The sequence below is a fragment of the Sus scrofa genome, chromosome 3 (genome assembly GCF_000003025.6).
Source record: "Sus scrofa isolate TJ Tabasco breed Duroc chromosome 3, Sscrofa11.1, whole genome shotgun sequence".
NCBI classification, from domain to species: domain Eukaryota; kingdom Metazoa; phylum Chordata; class Mammalia; order Artiodactyla; family Suidae; genus Sus; species Sus scrofa.
Genome location: NC_010445.4, coordinates 43492491 through 43514789, shown reverse-complemented (window position 1 = coordinate 43514789; position 22299 = coordinate 43492491). Strand labels below are relative to the sequence as shown.

At 42.0% G+C, this 22299-nt stretch overlaps 1 protein-coding gene across 13 annotated transcripts in view; it reads right to left on the bottom strand.

Annotated features, from left to right (window-relative positions):
• Positions 1–11565, bottom strand: part of ZNF169 (zinc finger protein 169) — a 58075-nt gene extending 46510 nt beyond the window's left edge. For 3 of the 13 annotated variants that reach the window (XM_021087001.1, XM_021087006.1, XM_021087008.1), the window contains exons 1-2: positions 10016–10130; positions 1306–1393 (exon numbers count right to left, since the gene is read on the bottom strand). Coding sequence is in view for 3 of the 13 variants with exons in the window: in XM_021087008.1 (XP_020942667.1) it covers positions 1306–1338 (33 nt within the window). In the remaining 10 variants the exon portion in view is untranslated. Of the gene's footprint in view, positions 1–1305; positions 1394–10015 lie in introns of those variants that run through there. The other 10 variants (XM_021087009.1, XM_021087014.1, XM_021087007.1 and 7 more) reach the window with 9 other exon arrangements.

Genomic DNA, 22299 nt, shown 5'->3' with positions numbered 1-22299 from the left:
CTTACAAAAAAATTCTACACATATCACATTTATAGGACAGGAAACACAAAACTTAACCCAGTAAATACTATCTTTCAAACCTGATATAATCAACACAGTATCCCACATGGTATCACTTTACGTGGTCAGTAAATTTTAACTCCATTTGATTATGTCATGTTCGCATAATGCCTAGGCTTAGGGATTAGAAAATCTTTCCTTTGGGACATAGATTCATTGGATTACTATTTATTTCCAAATCCTTGATTTCAGTATGGCAAACTCCTTCTGAAAATCCTTCAAAACCCAGCTTGCTCCAAATTCAAGTCCACACTCCTCATCCTGACGTTCAGATTTCTGGCTGAATCACCTCCATCCAGACCCAGAGGGAGGAAACCACAGCCCTCAGGAGCAAGACAAGTAATGAGTGAATGAGGTAGGCACCTCAGCCATAGAGTCAAGAGGATCAGGGGTGTTACTTCATCACAGAGATCCCACTGGCTTCAGATACCTGTCATATGTGCCAAGAGTGTGGACTTGGGACTTAGTTGTAATCTTCCAATTTTTAAGTGCAGAAAACTCATTTAAATATAAAGCATAGGGGGGTTAGTTTCCATTGAGGCACAGCTGAAACAAATCCAACTAGGAACCCTGAGGTTGCAGGTTCAATCCCTGGCCTCCCTCAGTGGGTTAAGGATCCGGTGTTGCTATGGCTGTGGCATAGGCCGGAAGCTGCAGCTTGGATTCAATCCCTACCCTGGGAACCTCCATATGCCATGGGTGTGGCCCTAAAAAGCAAAATAAATAAATAAATAAATATAAAGCATTGGGCCAGCCCAACTAAATCTATCCATGAGTCACCAACAGATATCAGGTCAACACCCTCACCTCTACAAAGAGAAAACTAACGTGACAAAAGGCCACTGACAAGCTTCCTATATGATGAGGGACAGCCTGCAGGTCACCTGGTCTCTGAGATGTGCTAGGCCTGCCTCATTCCCACAGGAATACATGCCCTCAGCTCTTCAACTTGCCAAATCTATTAGGGCAGCTCAAGCAGCTCCTCCCTTGAAAGCCTTCCTTCGCTTTTTTACACCTTGGGCCCATTAGCATAAATACCCTGAGTCTGTGTTTTATCTGTGCTGGTAACAGTTTACTACTTGGTGAATGCATGAGTCATGAATGGAGAAAAGGAGTCTGAGAAAAGATGCCAGGTTAGATGAGCCAAGATCAGGGCTAGGTACAGCCTGACACCAACAAGGCAGCTCCAGGACAAGAGGCAGTGGGTCCATTCTTTAAGAGCTAGGGAGAAATTTCAGGACTCACCTCATCCCTGGTTGTCAGGGGCCCTGGGGCCATATTCTTGGTCTGCTAAGTGCTCTTCCTAGAGAAGAGTCAAGCTGCAAAAGCAGAGCTGGGGAAAGAGAAGAGAGAAGTGAGGGGGTGCTTAGGAGGAAGACCCTTATATCCAGCCTGCCAGTGCAGCAGAGTGGAGAGGGAGGTAAGGAAGGCAGGTTACAGAGGACATCAGGCAGCCCATTCTTTTTTTTTTTTTTTTTTTTTTTTTTTTTTTTTTTTTTTTTGTCTTTTGTTGTTGTTGTTGTTGTTGTTGTTGCTATTTCTTGGGCCGCTCCTGCGGCATATGGAGGTTCCCAGGCTAGGGGTTGAATCGGAGCTGTAGCCACCGGCCTACACCAGAGCCACAGCACCGGCGGGATCCGAGCCGCGTCTGCAACCTACACCACAGCTCACGGCAACGCCGGATCGTTAACCCACTGAGCAAGGGCAGGGACCGAACCCACAACCTCATGGTTCCTAGTCGGATTCGTTAACCACTGCGCCACGACGGGAACTCCAGGCAGCCCATTCTTAACCAGTGTCCTATAAAAAAAGGCCCCAGGGCTGGACCAGGAGCAGTTCAGCCCCAGTCTCCAGCTGGGAAATGAAGCCCACGACCCCAGCAGCTGGATGAAACTCTGTTAAGTAAGTGTGTGGGCTCTGTTAAGAGGAAAAGGGCTGCATTATGCCCACAGGTGAGTGTTCGCATGGAGAAAAAGTGACCTATTACAATGAAAAGACAAGTTTCCCAACCACATTAGTCATGGGTCAAAGGACAAGGCCCAAGAAACTCCAAACAGCAAGAGCACTACAGCTCTCCACAGAATGTAGATTTCGGGGGAGACTTGAAGCAGGGCAGAAGTCATAACCTGGCTGCACCTTCCCTTCTACTTCTATATCCAAGATTTGAAATATGATTCAAAATTTAAGAATGGGCAGTCATAAAATGGTATAGGTCTTCAACAAGTCAATTTCATGATGAAATTTTTAAGAGGGAAAATTTTCCTTAAATGAAAATCCATAAGGGTTCCCGTTATAGCTCAGTGGTTAACGAATCTGACTAGTAACCATGAGATGGCAGATTCGATCCCTGGCCTCACTCAGTGGGTTAAGGATAAGGCGTTGCCATAAGCTGTGGTGTAGGTCGCAGATGCAGCTCAGATCTGGCTTTGCTGTGTCTGTGAAATAGGCCAGCAGCTACAGCTCCAGATCAGCCCCTAACCTGGGAACCTCCATATGTCACAGGTAAGGCCCTAAATAGACAAAAGACTAAAAAAAAAAAAAAAGAGAGAGAGAGAGAGAGAAAGATAAACCATTCTTCAGATGTTATCTATAAGCCTTAACTGGCTAATCTGAACAAATGTACTGAAAGACACTTTGGGGACTATGAAGGCCAATTAAAATGAACTGGATATTAGATGATATTAGAGCATTATTATGAATATTGTTAGGTATGATCACGATATTCTGGACACAGAGAAAAACAAGAAAACATTATTAAGAAAATGGAGTTCCCGTCGTGGCGCAGTGGTTAACGAATCCGACTAGGAACCATGAGGTTGCGGGTTCGGTCCCTGCCTTTGCTCAGTGGGTTAACGATCCGGCGTTGCCGTGAGCTGTGGTGTAGGTTGCAGACGCGGCTCGGATCCCGTGGTGCTGTGGCTCTGGTGTAGGCCAGTGGCTACAGCTCCGATTAGACCCCTAGCCTGGGAACCTCCATATGCCGCGGGAGCGGCCCAAGAAATAGCAACAACAACAACAACAAAAGATAAAAAGACAAAAAAAAAAAAAAAAAAAAAAAAAAACATTATTAAGAAACAATGCTGAAGTACTGAGGGTGAATTGAAGTAACTTGCAATTTTTAAAAAATGTGAAGACTTCAACAAGTCAATAGCATCAAAAGAGAAAAGTCTTATAGAATAAAAGAAGACTTAAGAGACCTATCAATCAAATGTATGTGTGGACCTTGCTTAGACATTTTGGAGGCACTCAAGGAAATGTGAACAGTGCTAAGATATTTGACAACATTAAAGAATCAATACTGGAGTTCCTGCTGTGGCACAACAGGATCAGCAGTGTGTCTGGAGCATATCCCCAGCCCAGCACAGTAGGTTAAGGGATCCAGCATTGCTGCATAGGTGACAACTGTGGCATCGATCTGATCCTTGGCCCAGGAACTCCATATGCTGTGAGTCGACCAAAAAAGAAAAAAAAAAAAAAAGAGTTAATATCAATTTTGTTAGGCTTAGACTAAAAATGGGCTGTGCTATTACCCTCTGCAAAAAACCGTAGCTATGCTTAAATAAAGAGTGCAAAATCTACAACTATACTTCATGGTGAGAAACTAGATGCTGTCTCACTAAGAATAGAAATAAGGCAAGAATGTCACATTTTAACACTCCTATTTAATATCATACTAGAATTCCAAGCTAATATAGGAAGACAAAAAAAGGAAATAAAAGGTATGCTGACTGGGAAGAAAGAAATTAAACTGTCTTCGTCTGCAGATGACCTGATTGTGTGTGTAGAAAATCCCAAAGAATTGACAAGAAATTTCTGGAACTAAGAAGTGATTATATCAAGGCTACAGGAAATAAGGTTAATATACATAAATCAACGCTTTCCTCTATACCAGTCATTAGCAAATGGAATTTGAAATCAAAACAACTATAACATTAGCACTCAGAAAAATCAAATACTTAGGTATAAATCTTTTAAAAATTTGTACAAGATCTATATCATGAAAACTATAAAACTCTGCTGAGAGAAATCAAAGATCTAAAAAAATGGGTAGTTCATATCATGCATAGGGAGATCTGATATTTTTAAGATGTCAGTTGTTCCCAAATGGTCGTAACATTCAACCCATCAAAATCTCAGCAAGCTACTTTGAAGATATCAACAAACTGGTTCTAAAGTTTATATGTAGAGGCAAGGCACAAACACAATCAGACAACTGACATGACCAGATTTCAGAACTTACTATATGGCTACAGTGATTAAGAAAGTGTGATACTGGCAAAAAATAGATTTAAAAAACAGACAAAAAAATCAATGGAACAAAATATAGAGTACAGAAATAGACTCACAAATAGGGTCAACTTAACTTTGACAAAGGAGTAAAGGAAATTCAATGGAGAAAGGATTATCTTTTCAATAAACCGCAGCACTGGAACAATTACACATCCACATACATAAATCTTATATCTTTCACAAAAATTAACTCATAATGGACCACAGGCTTTTAAAGGTAAAATGTGAAACTCTGAAATGCCTAGAAAATAATATGAAGAGGGAGTTCCCGTTGTGGCTCAGTGGTTAATGAATGTGACTAGCATCCATGAGGATGCAGGTTCAATCCCTGGGCTCACTCAGAAGGTTAAGGATCCGGCATTGCCATGAGCTGTGGTGTACGCTGGCAGCTGTAGCTCCGATTCGACCCCTAGCCTAGGAACCTCCATATGCTGCAGGGGTGGCCCTAAAAAGACCAAAAAAAAAAAAAAAAGAAAAGAATAGAACATGGGAGAAAATTTAGATGGCCTGGGGTTTGGCAATGTCTCTTCAGACATAACACCAAAAACACAATCCATAAAAGAAAAAAAATTGGTAAACTGGATTCTGTTACGATTAAAAACTTCTGGAGTTCCCTTTGTGGCTCAGTGGTTAACAGTCTGACTAGGAACCATGAGGTTGCAGGTTCACTCCCTGGCCTTGCCCAGTGGGTTGGGGATCTGGCATTGCCGTGAGCTATGGTGTAGGCTGGAGACGTGGCTCAGATCCCAGGTTGCTGTGGCTGTGGCATAGGCTGGCAACTGCAGCTCCGAACCCCACCCTGGAAACCTCCATATGCCACAGGAGCAGCCCAAGAAATGGAAAAAAAAAATACTTCTGCAAAAAATACTGGCAAGAAAATAAAAAGTCACGCCATAAATTGGGGGAAAAATACTTGAAGGAAAAAAAATAACAGCATGGAAAAGAGAAAGAGAATCATAATCACAGTTAAGGAAATTTTTTCACCTCTCAGTAAATGAAAAAAGCAAAGTAACAAAAGATTTAAAAAATACTATCAGGCAGATTAGATCAAATTGATGTTTATAGAACACTAAACCCCACAAGTGTAGAAAGGGCACAGAATATTAACCAATGCATATAAAATAAGTCACCAATTTCAAAAGATTAATATTTTAAAAGAGTATGTTCCTTGCCCAAGATGGAATTAGAGCAGAAATCAGTATCTAGAAAGACCTCCACAATTAGAAAATTAAGCAGTACTGGTCTAAAGGAGATATGGATGAAAAAAATTCCAAGGGACATTTAGAAATATTTTTAACTGAATGATTCTAATAAACACAACATATCAAAACATGTCACAACTAACCAAATTTGTAATATGGATCTAACCATATTGTGTCCTCTATCAAACTCACATCAAACTCACAAAGCCCTAACCTCCAGTGCCTTAGAATGTGATTGTATTTTTAGGCAGGGTCTTCAAAGAGACAATTAAGTTAAAATGGTATTACTAGAGTGGGTCCTAATCCAATATAACTGGTGAGTGGAAAATTGGAACACAGACAGATTTGAGGGAAGACCGTGTAAACCGTGAGAAGACAGCCATCCACAAGCCTAAGAAGGGCCTCAGGAGAAACCAACACCTTGATCTTTATCTTCTAACCTCCAGAATTGGGAGAAAATCAATCTGTTTTTTAAGCCACCCAGTCTGTGCTGCTTTATTATAACAGTCCTAGCAACAAAGACAGCAGCTAAAGCAGTTCTTAAAGAGAAACATATAGCTTCAAATGAATGCACCAGAAAAGTTTTAATTTAAAGAAATTAAAAACCAGAGTTCCCGTCGTGGCGCAGTGGTTAACAAATCCGACTAGGAACCATGAGGTTGCGGGTTCGGTCCCTGCCCTTGCTCAGTGGGTTAACGATCCGGCGTTGCCGTGAGCTGTGGTGTAGGTTGCAGACGCGGCTCGGATCCCGCGGTGCTGTGGCTCTGGTGTAGGCCGGTGGCTACAGCTCCGATTCAACCCCTAGCCTGGGAACCTCCATATGCCGCGGGAGCGGCCCAAGAAATAGCAACAACAACAACAACAACAACAACAAAAGACAAAAAAAAAAAAAAAAAAAAAAAAAAAGAAATTAAAAACCAACTCCCACCTTAAGAAGCTAAGACATGAAAAGGAAAAAGTAATAGAGAGGAATTTATATTTCATGAAATATAAATGAAACTCCAAAGAGAATGAAAAAGCCAAAGGTTGATTATTGGCAAATGTTAAAATTTCTACATAAATTGGGACTCACTTGGGGAAATGCTGTTAAAGAATATGAGCTCTGCAACTGACTAGTAAAGTGGTACAGATTCTCTCTAAGCAGAGCTCCCCTGTCTTAAAATGGGAATAATACTCAATGTGTTGAATTAGTTACAATAAGCCAAATGTAGCATCTTATACCTAGTAAGAATTCAATAAATATTATTCTTATCGTTTTCAAAAAAAAAAAAATTTTTCTAAACCCTGGGCCTGAAACTATAAAACTCCCAGGAGGAAACATAGGGAAAAAGCTTCTTAACACTGAAATGGGCAATAATTTCTTGGCTATAACACCAAAACCACAAGCAACAAAAGCAAAAATAGACAAATGCGACTACATTAAACTTAAAAACTTCTATGCAGAAGAGGGAACAAACAACAAAGTGAAAAGGCAATCTACGGAATGAGAGAAAATAGATATAAACTATACATGGGATAAGAGGTTACTATCCAAAATATATAAAGAACTTCAACTCAATAACTAAAAACAAATAACCTGGCTAAAAAATGGACAAAGGATTTGAATAAACATTTCTCCAAAGAAGAGATACAATGGCCAAAAGTATGAAAAGATGCTAAACATCACAAATTATCAGGGAAATGCAAATCAATAGCACAATGAGATAGCACCTCGACCCATCAGAATATCCATTATTTAAAAGGGAGGGGACTACATGTAATCATTTGTGCTGGAACATGATGGAGGATAATATGGGAAGAAGCATGCATATATATGTATGTATAACTGGGTCACTGGTGTACAGCAGAAATTGACAGAACATTGTAAATCAACTTCAACAAAAAAAATTTAAAAACTACACATACAAAATAACAAGTTTTGGAGAGGATGTGGAGAAACTGAACCCTAGTGCACTACTGGTGACTTGTACAATGGTGCGGCCACTATGGAAAATACTATGAAGGTTCTTGAACTTGAATGGCATTCAGTAAGACATCAGTAACAATAGATTACCTTAAAAAATCCCAAATATCTGAAAATTAATTAGACTGGGCAGAGAAAAACTGGATTATCAAACATAGACAACTCTCTTGATGCCTTCCATTATAAAGGGGAACAGAGAGATGAGGTAATAAATAACTGAATGAAGAAACGATGAACCTGCTCTGGTCCAAACCCTGCAGTGGGTCCCAAAGACCACAGAAAGAGATCCACACCTATTATCTTAATAACCACAGCCTACCCCAACAATAGCCTAACCCCACTTCCCACTTGAGTTTCCATCATTCCTTCCATACATGTCCCTTTCCAGGCAGAAAGAACAAGCCATCATATCCTCACAGCTGGGTACAATCAGTGACCCATGAAGAGCCAAACAAGGTGCCCCTTCCTCAAAGCAATATCTCAAACCCAGTGGGACAGTCAATCAGGATGTACCATGCACTGAGCCCTGGAGTCCTCATGTATAAAGTGCTCCGGGACTAAAGGGGGCAGTGGGGGTAATTCTGGCAAGAACACTTCGAAATCCTTGCTCTGAAGGAACATCTGAGCTGGTTAGTTAACAAGAGTGAATTTGTGGAGTTCTCATTGTGGCTTGGTGGTTAACAAACCCAACTAGCATCCATGAGGACTCCGGGCCTGATCCCTGGCCTCGCTGAGTGGGTTAAGGATCTGGTATTGCCATGAGCTGTGGGTACGTTGCAGACAGGGCTCGGATCCCGAGTTGCTGTGGCTGTGGCTGTGGTGTAGGCCGACGGCTGTAGATCCAATTCGATCCCTAGCCTGGGAACCTCCATATGCCTCAGGTGCAGGCCCTACAAAGACAAAAAAGCATAACAAACAAACCAAAAAAAAAAAAAAAAAAAAAAAGTGAATTTGTGAAGCATAAAGGAATGAAGGAATAAAACTCCATGGAGTGGAATACATGTCATTGTAAAACAGAGTCCAACCAGAGTGAAGAGTAAGAGATAATTCTGGGAGTTCCCATCGTGGCTCAGTGGTTAACGAATCAGACTGGGAACCATGAGGTTGTGGGTTTGATCCCTGGCCTTGCTCAGTGAGTTAACAATCCGGCGTTGCCGTGAGCTGTGGTGTAGGTTGCAGACGCGGCTCGGATCCCTCGTTGTGGTGCCTCTGGTGTAGACCGGTAACTACAGCTCTGATTAGACCCCTAGCCCGGGAACCCCCATACGCCGCGGGAGCGGCCCTAGAAAAGGTAAAAAAAAAAAAAAGAGAGAGAGAGCGAGCTAATTCTGGAAAGGTGGGTTGAAGAGGCAATTCAGAATTGATGATAATCCCTTTTCCTGAGCCCTCACTGTCTGTCAGGCACCCTAACCACTGCAGAAACACAGTCGCATCTCTACCTCACAATAAAAAGAGTGCTCTCGACTTCATTTTACAGACGAGGAAAGGGAGGCACACAGAATAAACGCAAACGCCCAAGGTCCAGAGTTGATGGTAGAACCTCACAAGTCCAACGTTAGAGCCCACAAGCAGGGAAAAGCAATAAAGAGAGGACCCCCTTTTTTAACAGCTGAACTAGAACATGGGAAAAGACAAAATATGTTGAGAGAACACAAAGGTGAGGGGAGAGGAGAAAGGGAAGAAGAAATTACAAGATTTAACAGCACGTGAGATTAGTGGGAAAATCTGTAAAACTCAAAGAGGCAAGGAGAATCCTGAGGTCATGCACTAAGTGTCCAGCAGTGATATCCTGCTATTAAAATATGAGATAGGACTACAATATTAAGGACAACCACGTAATGCACCTTCCAGTTATGAGCAAAGGCAAGAACACGAGGTGGTAGTCCCCATCTGAGGTGGGCCTGCCATGCCCCTAGGAGTTTTCCTCCCACCCGACTTTCTCCACCCCATGCTTCTCAAAGAGACCGACTCCGGAGAAGCCAGACATGTCCGGGAGCTGCAGACCTGGGCAGAATCATGGGGCCACAAACCCTTGGATGTCTGGCCCAGCCCCCCGCCCCCCGAGATCCTACCAACACCCCCAGAAGACCGCGGGCCTGAGGCTGTTAACCCACATCCCTCTCTCCCATCAAGGTAAATCTGGGTGTTTGCCCCAAGCCAGACCTTCCCCAAAGACCCAGGTCCTAGGAGCCAAGCGCTGGGCACCACCTGGCAGCGGCCCCCCAGTTAACATCCAGGAAGGGCGCCTGAGCAGCGCGCCTCAGCAGTGGGGACGTCTGCTCCGGACGAGGAGCATTTGTGCCCCCCAAATTACCTGCACTAGTCCCGACCCCTCTGGGACGGACGCTGGGTCCGCAGCACCACTGGCCAGCGCGACCCAAGACCTCTGCCCACAGCTTCTCCGACCCCGCCCGGAAAAAAAAAAATCAACTCTCAAAGAACCCGCAGCCAAAATGGACCAACCGCGCCGCCCTCGCCCGGCTTTCCCGACCCGCTTTACCAGGGAGCCAGTGGCCAAAGGTGGGCTAGCTCACCACAAGCTCGGAAAGTCGTCCAAGCCTCACGAACCAAGGTCCGGCGGCGCGAAAGTACGCTACCCACAATTCCTCGGGGTGGGACTACCATACCCACAATGCCCTGCGGCACGGGTACACCCCCACCCCCCAACCTGACCAGGCCTTTTATAAGGCCGCCAGCTCCAGCGTTCCATCCCTCTGCTCCTCCGGCACCTGCGGTCCAGGTAATGACGGCAAGCCAATTGGGGGAACTTCCCGTGTGGCTCAGCAACAATGACCCCGACTAGTATCCATGAGGATTTGGGTTTGATCCCCGGCTTTGCTCAGTGGGCTAAGAATCCGGGAGCTTACAGTGAGCTGGAGTGTCGGTCGCAGACGGAGCTCGGAGCGGATCCCGGATCCCGCGTTGCAGTGTGGGCAGGCAGCTGCAACTCCAATTCAGCCCCAAGCCTGGGAACCTCCATATGCCACAGGTGCGGCCCTAAAATGGGAAAAAGAGAAAAAAAAAAAAAAAAAAAAGGAAAAAGTAAGCATGAAAACATATAGGGCTACAATAACTAAAATAAAAATTATTTTACTAGTCCAAAAATCATGGGTTATATGTAACAGAATAGGAATCTCAGGAACATAAAGTCTTTACAAAGAGACTCTAGGAATTTGACAAAAGTGTTTTAAAGTTACTTCCTGTTTACTTCTCAAAATGGAGTACTGGGAACCAGATTTAACCCCTTGCCTAAAACAACTTTTAAATGACATGACAAGTTTGAAGACACTGGACGTAAGACAACGAAGAGCAATGAACCCTGATAAATGGGTGAGGAACCAGGTGCAAGCCTTTGAGCATCACTGGTTGGAGAGAAATTTCAGGTCACAGGGGAGAGAAAGGAAATCCAGTGAGGGTCCTCTTCCTGAAGTTCCACTGGGTGCCAACCAGCATGCACATGTACAACCCCTAGGAAAGAAACTGAAAAGGAAGGAGGGAAATACCCTTAGTTCACATAGGGCCAGGAACAGTGTCTGTTCCTAACAGAGTGGAAATCATAATTCCCATGCATAGTGTGGAGTAAAAATACAGGGTTTTGCCTGAATGATAGGAGCAAAATTAGGCCTAAATGCTTGATTGAATCTTAAATTAAGGGAGAAGTGTGTCAAATACGTTTCAAAGACCCTTTTTTTTTTAGGTTTTATTTTTATTTATTTTTGCTTTTTTTTAGGGCTGCACCCATGGCATATGAATGTTCCCAGGCCAAGGAGTGGAATCGGAGCTACAGCTGTCAGCCTACACCATAGCTCACCACAATGCCGGATCCCCAACCGAATAAGGCCGGGATCCTGCATCCTCATAAATACTAGTCAGATTCATTTTCACTGCACCATAAGTGGAACTCCGTTTCAGAAATCTTAAGAGTTAGAGTTCCCTGGTGGCTTAATGGGTTAAGGATCCACATGGTCACTGCTTTGGCTTGGGTCACTGCTGTGGTGTGGCTTCAATCCCTGGCCTGGGAACTTTTGTATGTTGTGGGCACAGCCAAAAAAAAATCTTAAACTTTTTTTTTTTTTTTTTTTGCTTTTTAGGGCCACACCCACAGCATATGGAAGTTCCCAGGCTAGGGGTCGAATGGGAGCTGCAGCTGCTGGCCTATGCCACAGCCACAGCAATACCGGATCACAGCATGCCAGATGAGTGAGGCCAGGGGTCAAACCCACATTCTTATGGATACTAGTCGGGTTCATTACAGCTGAGCCACAGCGGGAACTCCCACTTTCATTTCTGCATGCATCATGTATGTAAAATGTATAATATGTAATTATACATATTCTTACATAAAATTTTAAAGAAGGATAAATTCAAGATTTCTCATAAAATGAACATTAAATTTAACATAATTCAATTAAAATAGCATGTGCATATATTTCAATACCACAAAGTAATTCTAATGTTTGTCTGGATGGCTATACTGATGATATTTATCAAAAAATGATTAATAAAAGTCAATTTGCTCAGGAGTTCCCATTGTGGCCCAGTGGAAACTAATCTGACTAGGAACAATGAGGTTGCGAGTTTGTTCCCTGGCCTCGCTTAGTGTGCTATGGTGTAGTTCTCAGATGCAGCTTGAGATCCAAACTTGGCTTGAATCCTGTGTTGCTGTGGCTGTGGTGTAGGCCAGCAGCTGTAGCTCCAATTGGACCTCTAGCCTGGGAACCTCCATATGCCACAGGTTCAGCCCTAAAAAGCAATTAAAAAATTAAAAATTTATAAAAACCTCAATTTGCTTTATTTGAGTTACAAAGGTATAATAATCTGTGTCAGTGATGCAAGTCAGCTGTATGGAACTAAGGGAACATCAATAAATTAGCTAATAAGGAAGAGAGGGAGGAAAATTGAGAAAGCTTATTTCAAATCAGTTTGGAAAGCCTGAAAAGTAGTTATTTGGGAGAAATTAAGCTAGTTCACAAGGCAAATATAAAAAACGAAATCAGAGATGTAATACGAAATATTATTTTGAAAACCATCTTGTGGTATGGAAAGCCTCTGCAGGCGTTGTACTGAAACCAAGACCATAAAGAAAAGAATGCCTCAAGACAACAGCGCCAGGAGAGGTGTGCTCATACTCCTTGGTGGCTTTCTCTCTCATCTGTCTGGGAAATCCAGCTGAAGTGACCAAGCCTGCTATTGAGAGAGAAAAGGGACGTTTTTGTAAACATTGGTGCCTTAAGCTTTGAAACAGAGCAAAGTCTGACGAACTACTATGAGCCATGGGGAAAACTTACAGACTGTGTGGTAGTGAGGAATCCTGCAAGCAAATAATCAAGAGTATTTGGTTTTGTAACTTTTTCTTCCATAACTGAAGTTGATGCTACAAAATCTCATTTAATTGAAGGAAGAGTGATTGAGCCAAAATGCGTTGTAGCAAGAGAGGAACCTGGAAAACCTGGCACTCAGGCAACTGAAGAAGCTATTTGTTGCTGCAAAGAATATGGAAAAGTTGATGTCGTTTGAGATAATTAGTGACAGGCAATCTGGAAAGAAATTGAGTTTTTCTGAGCTACCTAATGACACAAAGCTAAGTTGCAACCCATGTGAGAATTGGTTTGCTTCTGGTCCATCTACACTTCTAGGGCTCAGGCTCTAGGGACCATCCCAAAGTGTAGACTGATACCTTCTGGCCCTAAATGACTGTGGAAATCACTGCTCAGCCTCTCAACTACCTCTCAATATGCACAAGCACTTCCATACAAAAATCCACAGAAGAATGGCTCATCTCTATTTTCCCCAAAAGAAAGATGTCTTTTCTAACTTCTTGGCCAGACTGTTCACTCTCTAGTTAGCTCTTTAATGCCTTCAAGTCGATTTTTAAAAATATTTTCTCTGTTTTAGTTGCCAATAGTCTTTGCATTTAGTTGAATAACCAAGTTACTAGAAATGAAACTTATACATATTAATTGTGTTTCTGTATAATAAAAGAGAAGCATCAATAGCCAAAATAAAAATTAAACAGTATTATAATTGGCTAGTTTTATGGGCCTACATTTTTTTCCCTTCTCTTCAGTGAAGTCCCTAGTTCTGCACTCAGAATTTTGGGTACAGATTATTAGTAACTCCTCTGTCATCTCTCTGCAGTTCAAGTTCCTACAAAGTTGAAGCCCTCCTGTTTTTTGTTTGTTTGTTTAAACAGCTGCACCTGCAGCATATGGAAATTCCTGGGCAGGGTCAAATCAGAGCTGCAGCTGCCAGCCTACACAACAGCCATGGCAATACCAATCTAAGCTGCATCTGAGAACTACACCATAGCACATGGCAATGCCAAACCCTTAACCCACTGAATGAGGCCAGGCATCAAACCCACATCCTCACAGAGACAACATCAGGTCCTTAACCCAAGCCATAACAGGAACTCTAATAATTTTTGAAAGAGGAAAGTAATCCAATGTGTGTCAGAAGTATATGACTACTGTTCGCCATACATGAATGCTACATGGCTAAACTTGGAAAATAAAGCTATTGGCCACAGTCAAATCAAACTTTACTGCCTTAATTGCTATTTCTTTCATGGAATTTTTAAAATAAAATGACAACCAAAAATCTGTATAGAGGTGAGTTCCCATTCTGATGCAGTAGAAATAAATCCGACTAGTATCCACGAGGATTTGGGTGCAATCCCTGGCCTTGCTCAGTGGGTCAGAGATCCAGTGTTGCCATGAGATGCGGTGTAGGTCTTAGACACAGCTCAGATCCCACATTGCTATGGTGTAGGCCAGCTGCTGTAGCTCCAATTGGACCCTCTAGCCTGGGAATTTCTACATGCAGCTGGTGCAGCCCTAAAAAAGAAAAAAAAAATCTGTACTGAGGAAGTTCCCTTGTGGGGCAGTAGGTTAAGAACATGGCATTGCTGCAGCTATGGCACAGGCTGCAACTGTGGTACAAGTTTGATCCCTGGCCTGAAAACTTCCACATGCCATGGGCATAGCCTCCCCCCCACAAAAAAAAAATCTGTATAGAGTGATACCATGGAAGGTAGATTAGGAAGCACCAGAAATCTGTTTCTAGGCATACACAATAATTATACTGGCAAAAACTGCCAGTTAACTAAATAGTTACTGAAGTAACTGTTTTGAAACTCTAGAGTCTCTATGGGCACTTGCAGCTTCCAGAGGATGGCCTGGATACTAAATAGCAATAATTTTAGTCAATTACAGCCACTAGTGTGATAGTAGCTCCCCATCCCTCACAGGCAGCCATGCCCATGTTCCTGGTGAGACTTGCAGAAGCCAGGGTGATCAATAGGGACTTTATTTTCTAAATATTATGGATCTGTGTTCTGATTGCTTGCTGCTTTTGATCATGAAAGTGCAGGCACAGAAGTGACCAGCTATTGTTTTAACCCACACTGGAAGAAGCAATATTCAGAGTATTTGAAAGAACAGCACCTAGGGGGTGTTGTTCTTACTTTGTTCTTCGCTTTCCCATTTTGGAAGACAGATATTTGAAGTTTAGGACATTCCAAAGCAACCATATGTATAAGGATATTTAGAAAGTCACCATAATGCCCAGGGAAAGATACAGCCTCAGCAAAGTCTTGAAAAGAATTTAACCTTTCACCTTAGGCTGATACCTGGTACATAAATACCCTACAACATGTTTGTTTGTTTGTTGTTTGTCACTGTGCAGCATATGGAGTTCTTGGGCCAAGGATCAGATATGAGCCACAGCTGTAAAATGCCACAGCTGCAGCAACACTGGATCCTTAACCCACGGTGCTAGGCCAGGGATTGAACCTACATCCTAGTGTTCCAGAGATACTGCTAATCCCATTGCACCACAGCAAAAACTCCACCCTACAACATTTTTATTTTAAAGAAAACCCTGGGAAAGGGAGAGAGTCTGATTTCTGGAATTATCACATTAAAAGTCTTAAATGTCCAGTTTTCAACAACAAAAAAATCACAAAGTATATGAAAAACAGAAAAATATGTCTAATTTAAAGGAAAAAAATAAATCAACAGAAAGTACCCTAAAGACACACAAACATTAAACTCACTAGACAAAGACTCTTTTTTTTTTTTTTTTTTTTTTTTTGGTGGCATGTGGAAGTTCCTGGGCCAGGGATAGAACCAAAGCTACAGCAGTGATGACACCAAATCCTTTACTGCTGGGCCACCATGGAACTCTGACAAAGGATTTTTAAAAACTGTCTTAAAGATTCTCAAAGAGCTAAAGGAAAACATGGACAAAGACAGGAAAACAATGCATAAATAAAATGTGAATATTAATAAAAAGAAAATATAAAAATCCTATTGTGGCTCAGCAGTAATGATTTCAACTAGTATACATGAGGATGCAGGTTCAATCCCTGGCCCTGCTCAGTGGGTTAAAGTATCCAGTGTTGCCATGTGCTGTGGCATAGGTTACAGATGTGGCTCAGATTCGGTATTGCTATGGCTGTGGCATAGGCCAGCAGCTGCAGCCCTGATTTGACCCTTAGCTTGGGAACTTATGTAAGCCTCAGGTGCAGCATTAAATAAATAAATAAGCAAGTAAATAAATATAATAATAAGGAAATAAAAAGAAATTGTGGAAATGAAAAGTACAATAACTGAATGCAAGCTTCGTAAGAGGGGTTCAAAAGCAGAAGTGAGGAATTTCCTTTGTGGTTCAGCTGGTTAAAAACCCAGCTAGTATCCATGAGGATGCAGGTTTGATCCCTGACCTCACTCAGTAGGTTAAGGATCTGGTGTTGCCGTGAGCTGTGGCATAGGTTGCAGACAGAGCTCAGATCTGGCATTGCTGAGGCTGTTGCATAGGCCTGCAGCTGCAGCTCCAGTTCGACCCCTAGCCTTTCTTATGCTTCAGGTGCAGCCCTAAAGAAAAAAAAAGAAAAAGCAGAACTGAGCATGAAGAGAAAAGGATCAACAAATTTGAAATAGGGCAACAAATTTGAAATAGGGCAACTGAAGTTATAAAATATGAAGAACAAAGTAAAAGACTGAAGAAAAATGAACAGAGCCTAAAGGACCTGTGGAATGCCATCAGGCAAATCAATATTTGCAATGTGGAAGTCCCAGAAGACTGAGAGAAAGGGCAAAAAAGAATAATTGAAGAAATACATACTGAAAACTTCCCAAATTTGAAAAAAACATATAAATCTATAACTTTAAGAAGGTCAATGAACTCTAAGTAGGATAATCTCAAGGAGACACACATGAGATACATTATAAACAAACTGTCAAAAAAGAAAGACAAAGAATCATGAAAGCAGCAAGCTTATCAAATACAAATGATCCTTAGTAAGAGTATTCATCATTTTTCAAAAGAAACTTTGGAGGCCAGAAACCAGTTGGGTGATACTTTCAAAGTGTGTTGAAAGAAAAAAACTCCCAACCAATTCTATATCCGGAAATATAGTCCTTCAAAAATGAGGGAGAAATTAAGACATTCTCAGATAATTGGAACCTGAAGGGGCTCATTACTTCTAGATATGACCAGCAAGAAATGCTAAAGAGAGTCCTTAGGTTGGAATGAAAAGACACTAAACACTAATTGTAAGCTGTATGTAGAAATAAAGATTTCAGGTGAAAGTAAATATACAGATAATTATAAAAGCTAATATAACTGCAACATTGATTTATAACACTACTTTGCATTTTCTACATGATTTAAGAGACAAATGCATAAAATGCAGGAGTCTTTTTTTTTTTTTTTTTTTTTTGGTCTTTTTTATAGCCACACTTACCCCATATGAAGTTCCTGGGCTAGGGGATGAATGAGAGCTGCAGCTGCAGGCCTATACCACAGCCATGGGAACAGTGCATCTGAGCCTCATCTATGACCTATGCCCCAGTTTATGGCAACACTGGATCCTTAACCATTGAGTGAGGCCAGGGATTGAACCCTCATCCTCACAGACACTCTATCAGGTTCTTAACCCACTGAGCCACAATAGGAACTCCCCAAAAAGCAAATACTAAACTATGTTATTGGGCACATAGTTTATATACAAATATAGGTTGTGACAACAACATAAAAAAGGTAGAGCTATTTAGGAACAGAGTTTTTACATGCTATAGAAGTTAAATTGGTATCAACTCAAATTATAGTATTATAATTTTAGCATGTTAAATGTAATCCCCAGGATAACCACAAAGAAAATATCTAAGGACTATACACAAAAAGAATGATAAGGTAATAAAAATATTTCACTACAGGAGTTCCCATCATTGCTCAGTGGAAACAAATCTGACTAGCATCCATGAGGATTCAGGTTTGATTCCTGGCCTTGCTCAGTGGGTTAAGGATCCAGCATTGCCATGAGCTGTGATGTAGGTCGCAGATGTGGCTAGGATCTGATGTTGCTGTGGCTGTGGTATAGGCCGGCAGCTGTAGCTCTGATTCAACCCCTAGCCTGGGAACCTCCACATGCCACGGAGGTGGCCCTAAAAAACAAAACAAAACACGGATAACCTGACTCTCTTGCTGTACAGTGGGAAAATTAAAAAAAAAAAAAAAAATTCACTACAAGAATCAACTAAACACAGAAAAAGTCATTAATGAAGGAAATTAGGGACAAAAAGTCTATAATGCATATAGAAAAGAAAGAAAAAATGGCAGAAACAAGCCAGTCCTTATCACTCATTACTTTAAATGTAAATGGATTAAACTCTTCAAATGAAAGGCACAGATTAATGGAATGGATTTAAAGAAAGCATGATCCAACTATAAATTTTCTACAAAAGACTCACTTCAGATCCAAAGGCACAAATAGGTTGAAAGTGAAAGGTTGGTTAAAAAAAAAAAAAGAAAATCCATGAAATTATACCTAAAAAAGAGTTGGGTTACTGTTGGGAGACATGTTTCTACCATCTTTTCTTAGCCTCTCTGCTTCTGTTTTCTATGCTGAAAACTCTTGTCCTGCTTTACCTTTACCCTATATTCCTGCTTGAAAAACAGTCAAAGTGCTGGCAAATAACTTAAGCTTAAGAACAAAGACTAAAAGGCATAAGTTATTCATGTGGTCAGCTGAATGAGGACATAATGTGTTGGTCTAGGCATGCCAGACCTGTGCAGATAGGGATGCCGTTTGCACAGCATGTTAGGTCCTGTTAAGAATAAGAGGAAGGAGTTCCCGTCATGGCGCAGTGGTTAACAAATCCGACTAGGAACCATGAGGTTGCGGGTTCGGTCCCTGCCCTTGCTCAGTGGGTTAATGATCCGGCGTTGCCATGAGCTGTGGTGTAGATTGCAGACGCAGCTCGGATCCTGCGTTGCTGTGGCTCTGGCGTAGGCCAGTGGCTACAGCTCCGATTCAGCCCCTAGCCTGGGAACCTCCATATGCCGTGGGAGCGGCCCAAGAAATAGCAACAACAACAACAACAAAAAGACAAAAGACAAAAAAAAAAAAAGAATAAGAGGAAGATGAGCCATGACCCCAAGGGGTTTATGAGGGGTCATTAGCAGGATATGCATTAGCAAGGAGAACAAGGTACAAACCTAGGCACTCCTGGTTTGCCACAGATTGGCACACTGTCTGCAGAAGCACAATGGTGATCCTCTAGATGCTATGCATAGACAGCTGATGACAGGCTTCCTCAATGCTAGATTGTTAAATGCCTAAAGGTCAGAGTAAAAGCTTAACCAGCTACCAGCTACATGACTTTTAAAAAAAGGAAAAACTGGAGTTCCCATCGTGGCGCAGTGGTTAACAAATCCGACTAGGAACCATGAGGTTGCGGGTTCGGTCCCTGCCCTTGCTCAGTGGGTTAACCATCCGGCGTTGCCGTGAGCTGTGGTGTAGGTTGCGGCCGCGGCTCGGATCCCGCGTTGCTGTGGCTCTGGCGTAGGCCGGTGGCTACAGCTCCGATTTGACCCCTAGCCTGGGAACCTCCATATGCTGTGGGAGCGGCCCAAGAAATAGCAAAAAGACAAAAAAAAAAAATAAAGAAAAACTATATCCTGCACCTACAGCCCCCTCCTCACCTGACGTAATCCTAAAGAGCACAATAAAAGCAGTGTGGTTTCTTGAAGTGGCGCTCTTGGTCCCTGAGACCTTGAGTCCCCCAGTTCCCATATTTGATTAAGATAAATGTCTCTGTGTCTTGTTTTATGATAACCTTAAGTTTCACAGCACCCGTTCTTCAGCCCTCACTTGCTCAGCTGGTCTCGGCAGGTTACTATGCTAATATCTGAAAAAATAGACTTAAAATAAAAAAGGTTTACAAAAGACAAAGAAGGACATTGTTTATTAATAAAAGGGTTTTTTTTTCTTTTTATGGCCATACTTGCAGCATATGGAAGTTCCCAGGCGAGGGGTTGAATCAGAGCCACAGCAACACAGGATATGAGCCGTGCCTGCAACCTACACCAAGCTCATGGCAACACCAGATCCTTAACCCACTGAGCAAGGCCAGGGATCAAACTACATCCTCATGGATACCAGTTGGTTTCATTACCACTGAGCCACAACAGGAACTTCTCAATAGATTTTTAAAGTAGATATCATATTAAGCATCAACTTCAATCACAGCAGGATGAATTTAGAAATCAATAACACAAAAGAAAACTGGAAAATTCATAAATATATAGAAATTAAACAACAGGGAGTTCCCGTCGTGGCTCAGTGGTTAACAAATCCGACTGGGAACCATGAGGTTGCGGGTTTGGTCCCTACCCTTGCTCAGTGGGTTAAGGATCCAGCGTTGCCCTGAGCTGTGGTGTAGGTTGCAGACGCGGCTCGGATCCCGAGTTGCTGTGGCTGTGGTGTAGGCCAGCAGCTACAGCTCCAGTTCAACCCCTAGCCTGGGGACCCCCCGTATGCCGCGTGAAGCGGCCCAAGAAATGGCAAAAAGACACACACACACAAAAATTAATCAACACACTCTTATACAACCAAAGGGTAAAAGAATAAATCACAAGAGAAATTAGAAAATCCAGAGATGAATGTAAACAAAATCCAACATACCAAATTTTATGGGAAAGAAATAGTTTTAAATTCTTACATTTACATTCTGCATTAAGAAGCAGAGGGGAGGAGCTCCCGTTGTGGCTCAGCAGAAACAAATCTGACTAGCATCCATGAGGATTCAGGATTGATCCATGGCCTTGCTCAGTGGGTTAAGGATCTGGCGTTGCCATGAGCTGTGGTGTAGGTTGCAGACGAGGCTCAGATACCGTGTTGCTGTGGCTGGGGTGTAGGCTGGCAGCTGTACCTCCCATTCGACCCCTAGTCTAGGAATCTCTATATGCCATGAGTGCAGCCCTAAAAAGGCAAAAGACAAAAGCAGAGGGGAATTCATAGCTACAAATGTCTACATTAAATAGAAGAAAGATTTCAAATCAAGAACCTAAATGTATACCTTAAGGAGCTGGTGAGGGCAGACAAATAAACTAAACCCAAAGCTAGCAGAAGGAAGGAAGTAAAGAAATAAATTCGAGAAGAGAAAGCAATAGAGAAAATCAATGAAACTAAAACTTGGTTCTTTGAGGAGTTCCCGTTGTGGCACAGTGGAAAGGAATCCGACTAGTATCCACGAGGATGCAGTTCAATCCCTGCCCTCGCTCAGTGGGTCAGGGATCTGTTATTGCTGTGAGCTGTGGTGTAGGTCACAGATGACACTCAGCCCCCAAGCTGCTGTGGCTGTGGCATAGGCTGGTGTTTACAGCTCAATTTTGACTCCTAGTCTGGGAACTTCCATATGCCATGGGTGTGGCCCTAAAAATAAAAGAAAAAAAAAAAGATGACAAAGTAGAGAAGATGCAAATAACTAAAATTAGAAATGAAAGTGGGGACATTATTACCAATCCTATAAAGATAAAAAGGTTTAGAAGTGAATACTATGTACACCACAAAATTAGATAACCTAGAAGTAATGGACACATTTCTTTTTTTTTTTTTTTTTTTTTTTTTTTTTTGTCTTTTTGCTATTTCTTCGGGCCGCTCCCACAGCATATGGAGGTTCCCAGGCTAGGGGTCGAATCGGAGCTGTAGCCACCGGCCTACGCCAGAGCCACAGCAACACGGGATCCGAGCTGCGTCTGCAACCTACACCACAGCTCACGGCAACGCCGGATGGTTAACCCACTGAGCAAGGGCAGGGACCGAACCCGCAACCTCATGATTCCTAGTCGGATTCGTTAACCACTGCGCCACGACGGGAACTCCAACACATTTCTTAAAACATAAAATTACATGAACTGACTCAAGAAGAAATACAGAATTTGAACAGACATATAACAAGTTAGGAGATTGAAAAGGTAATTAAAAACCTCCCAACATAGAAAAGTTCTGGACAAGATGACTCTACTGGAGAGTTCTACGAAGCACTTAAATAATGAACACCAACACCTCTCAAATTATCAAAATACTGAAGAGGAGGAAATACTCCCTAACTCATGTTAGTAATGCCAGCATTACTCTAATGCCAAAGTGAGATGAAGATATAACAAGAAAGTAAGCTACAGGCCAATATTCCTTATGAATATAGATGCAAAAATCCTCAGCAAAATATTACCAATTTAAATCCAACAGTGCATTAAAAAGATTATTCACAAACTAGGGCAAAGTTGACCAGAAAAAAAAAATAAATAAAATTATTCACCATTACCAAGTGAGATTTATCCCAGGAATGAAAACATAGGTCAACATAAGAAAATTAATCAATGAAATACATCAAATTACGAAGATGAAGGGAAAAAAGGATGATCGTCTCTATTGATGCAGAAAACACATTTGACAAATTCAATATCCTTTCATGATAAAAACTCAGAAAACTAGGA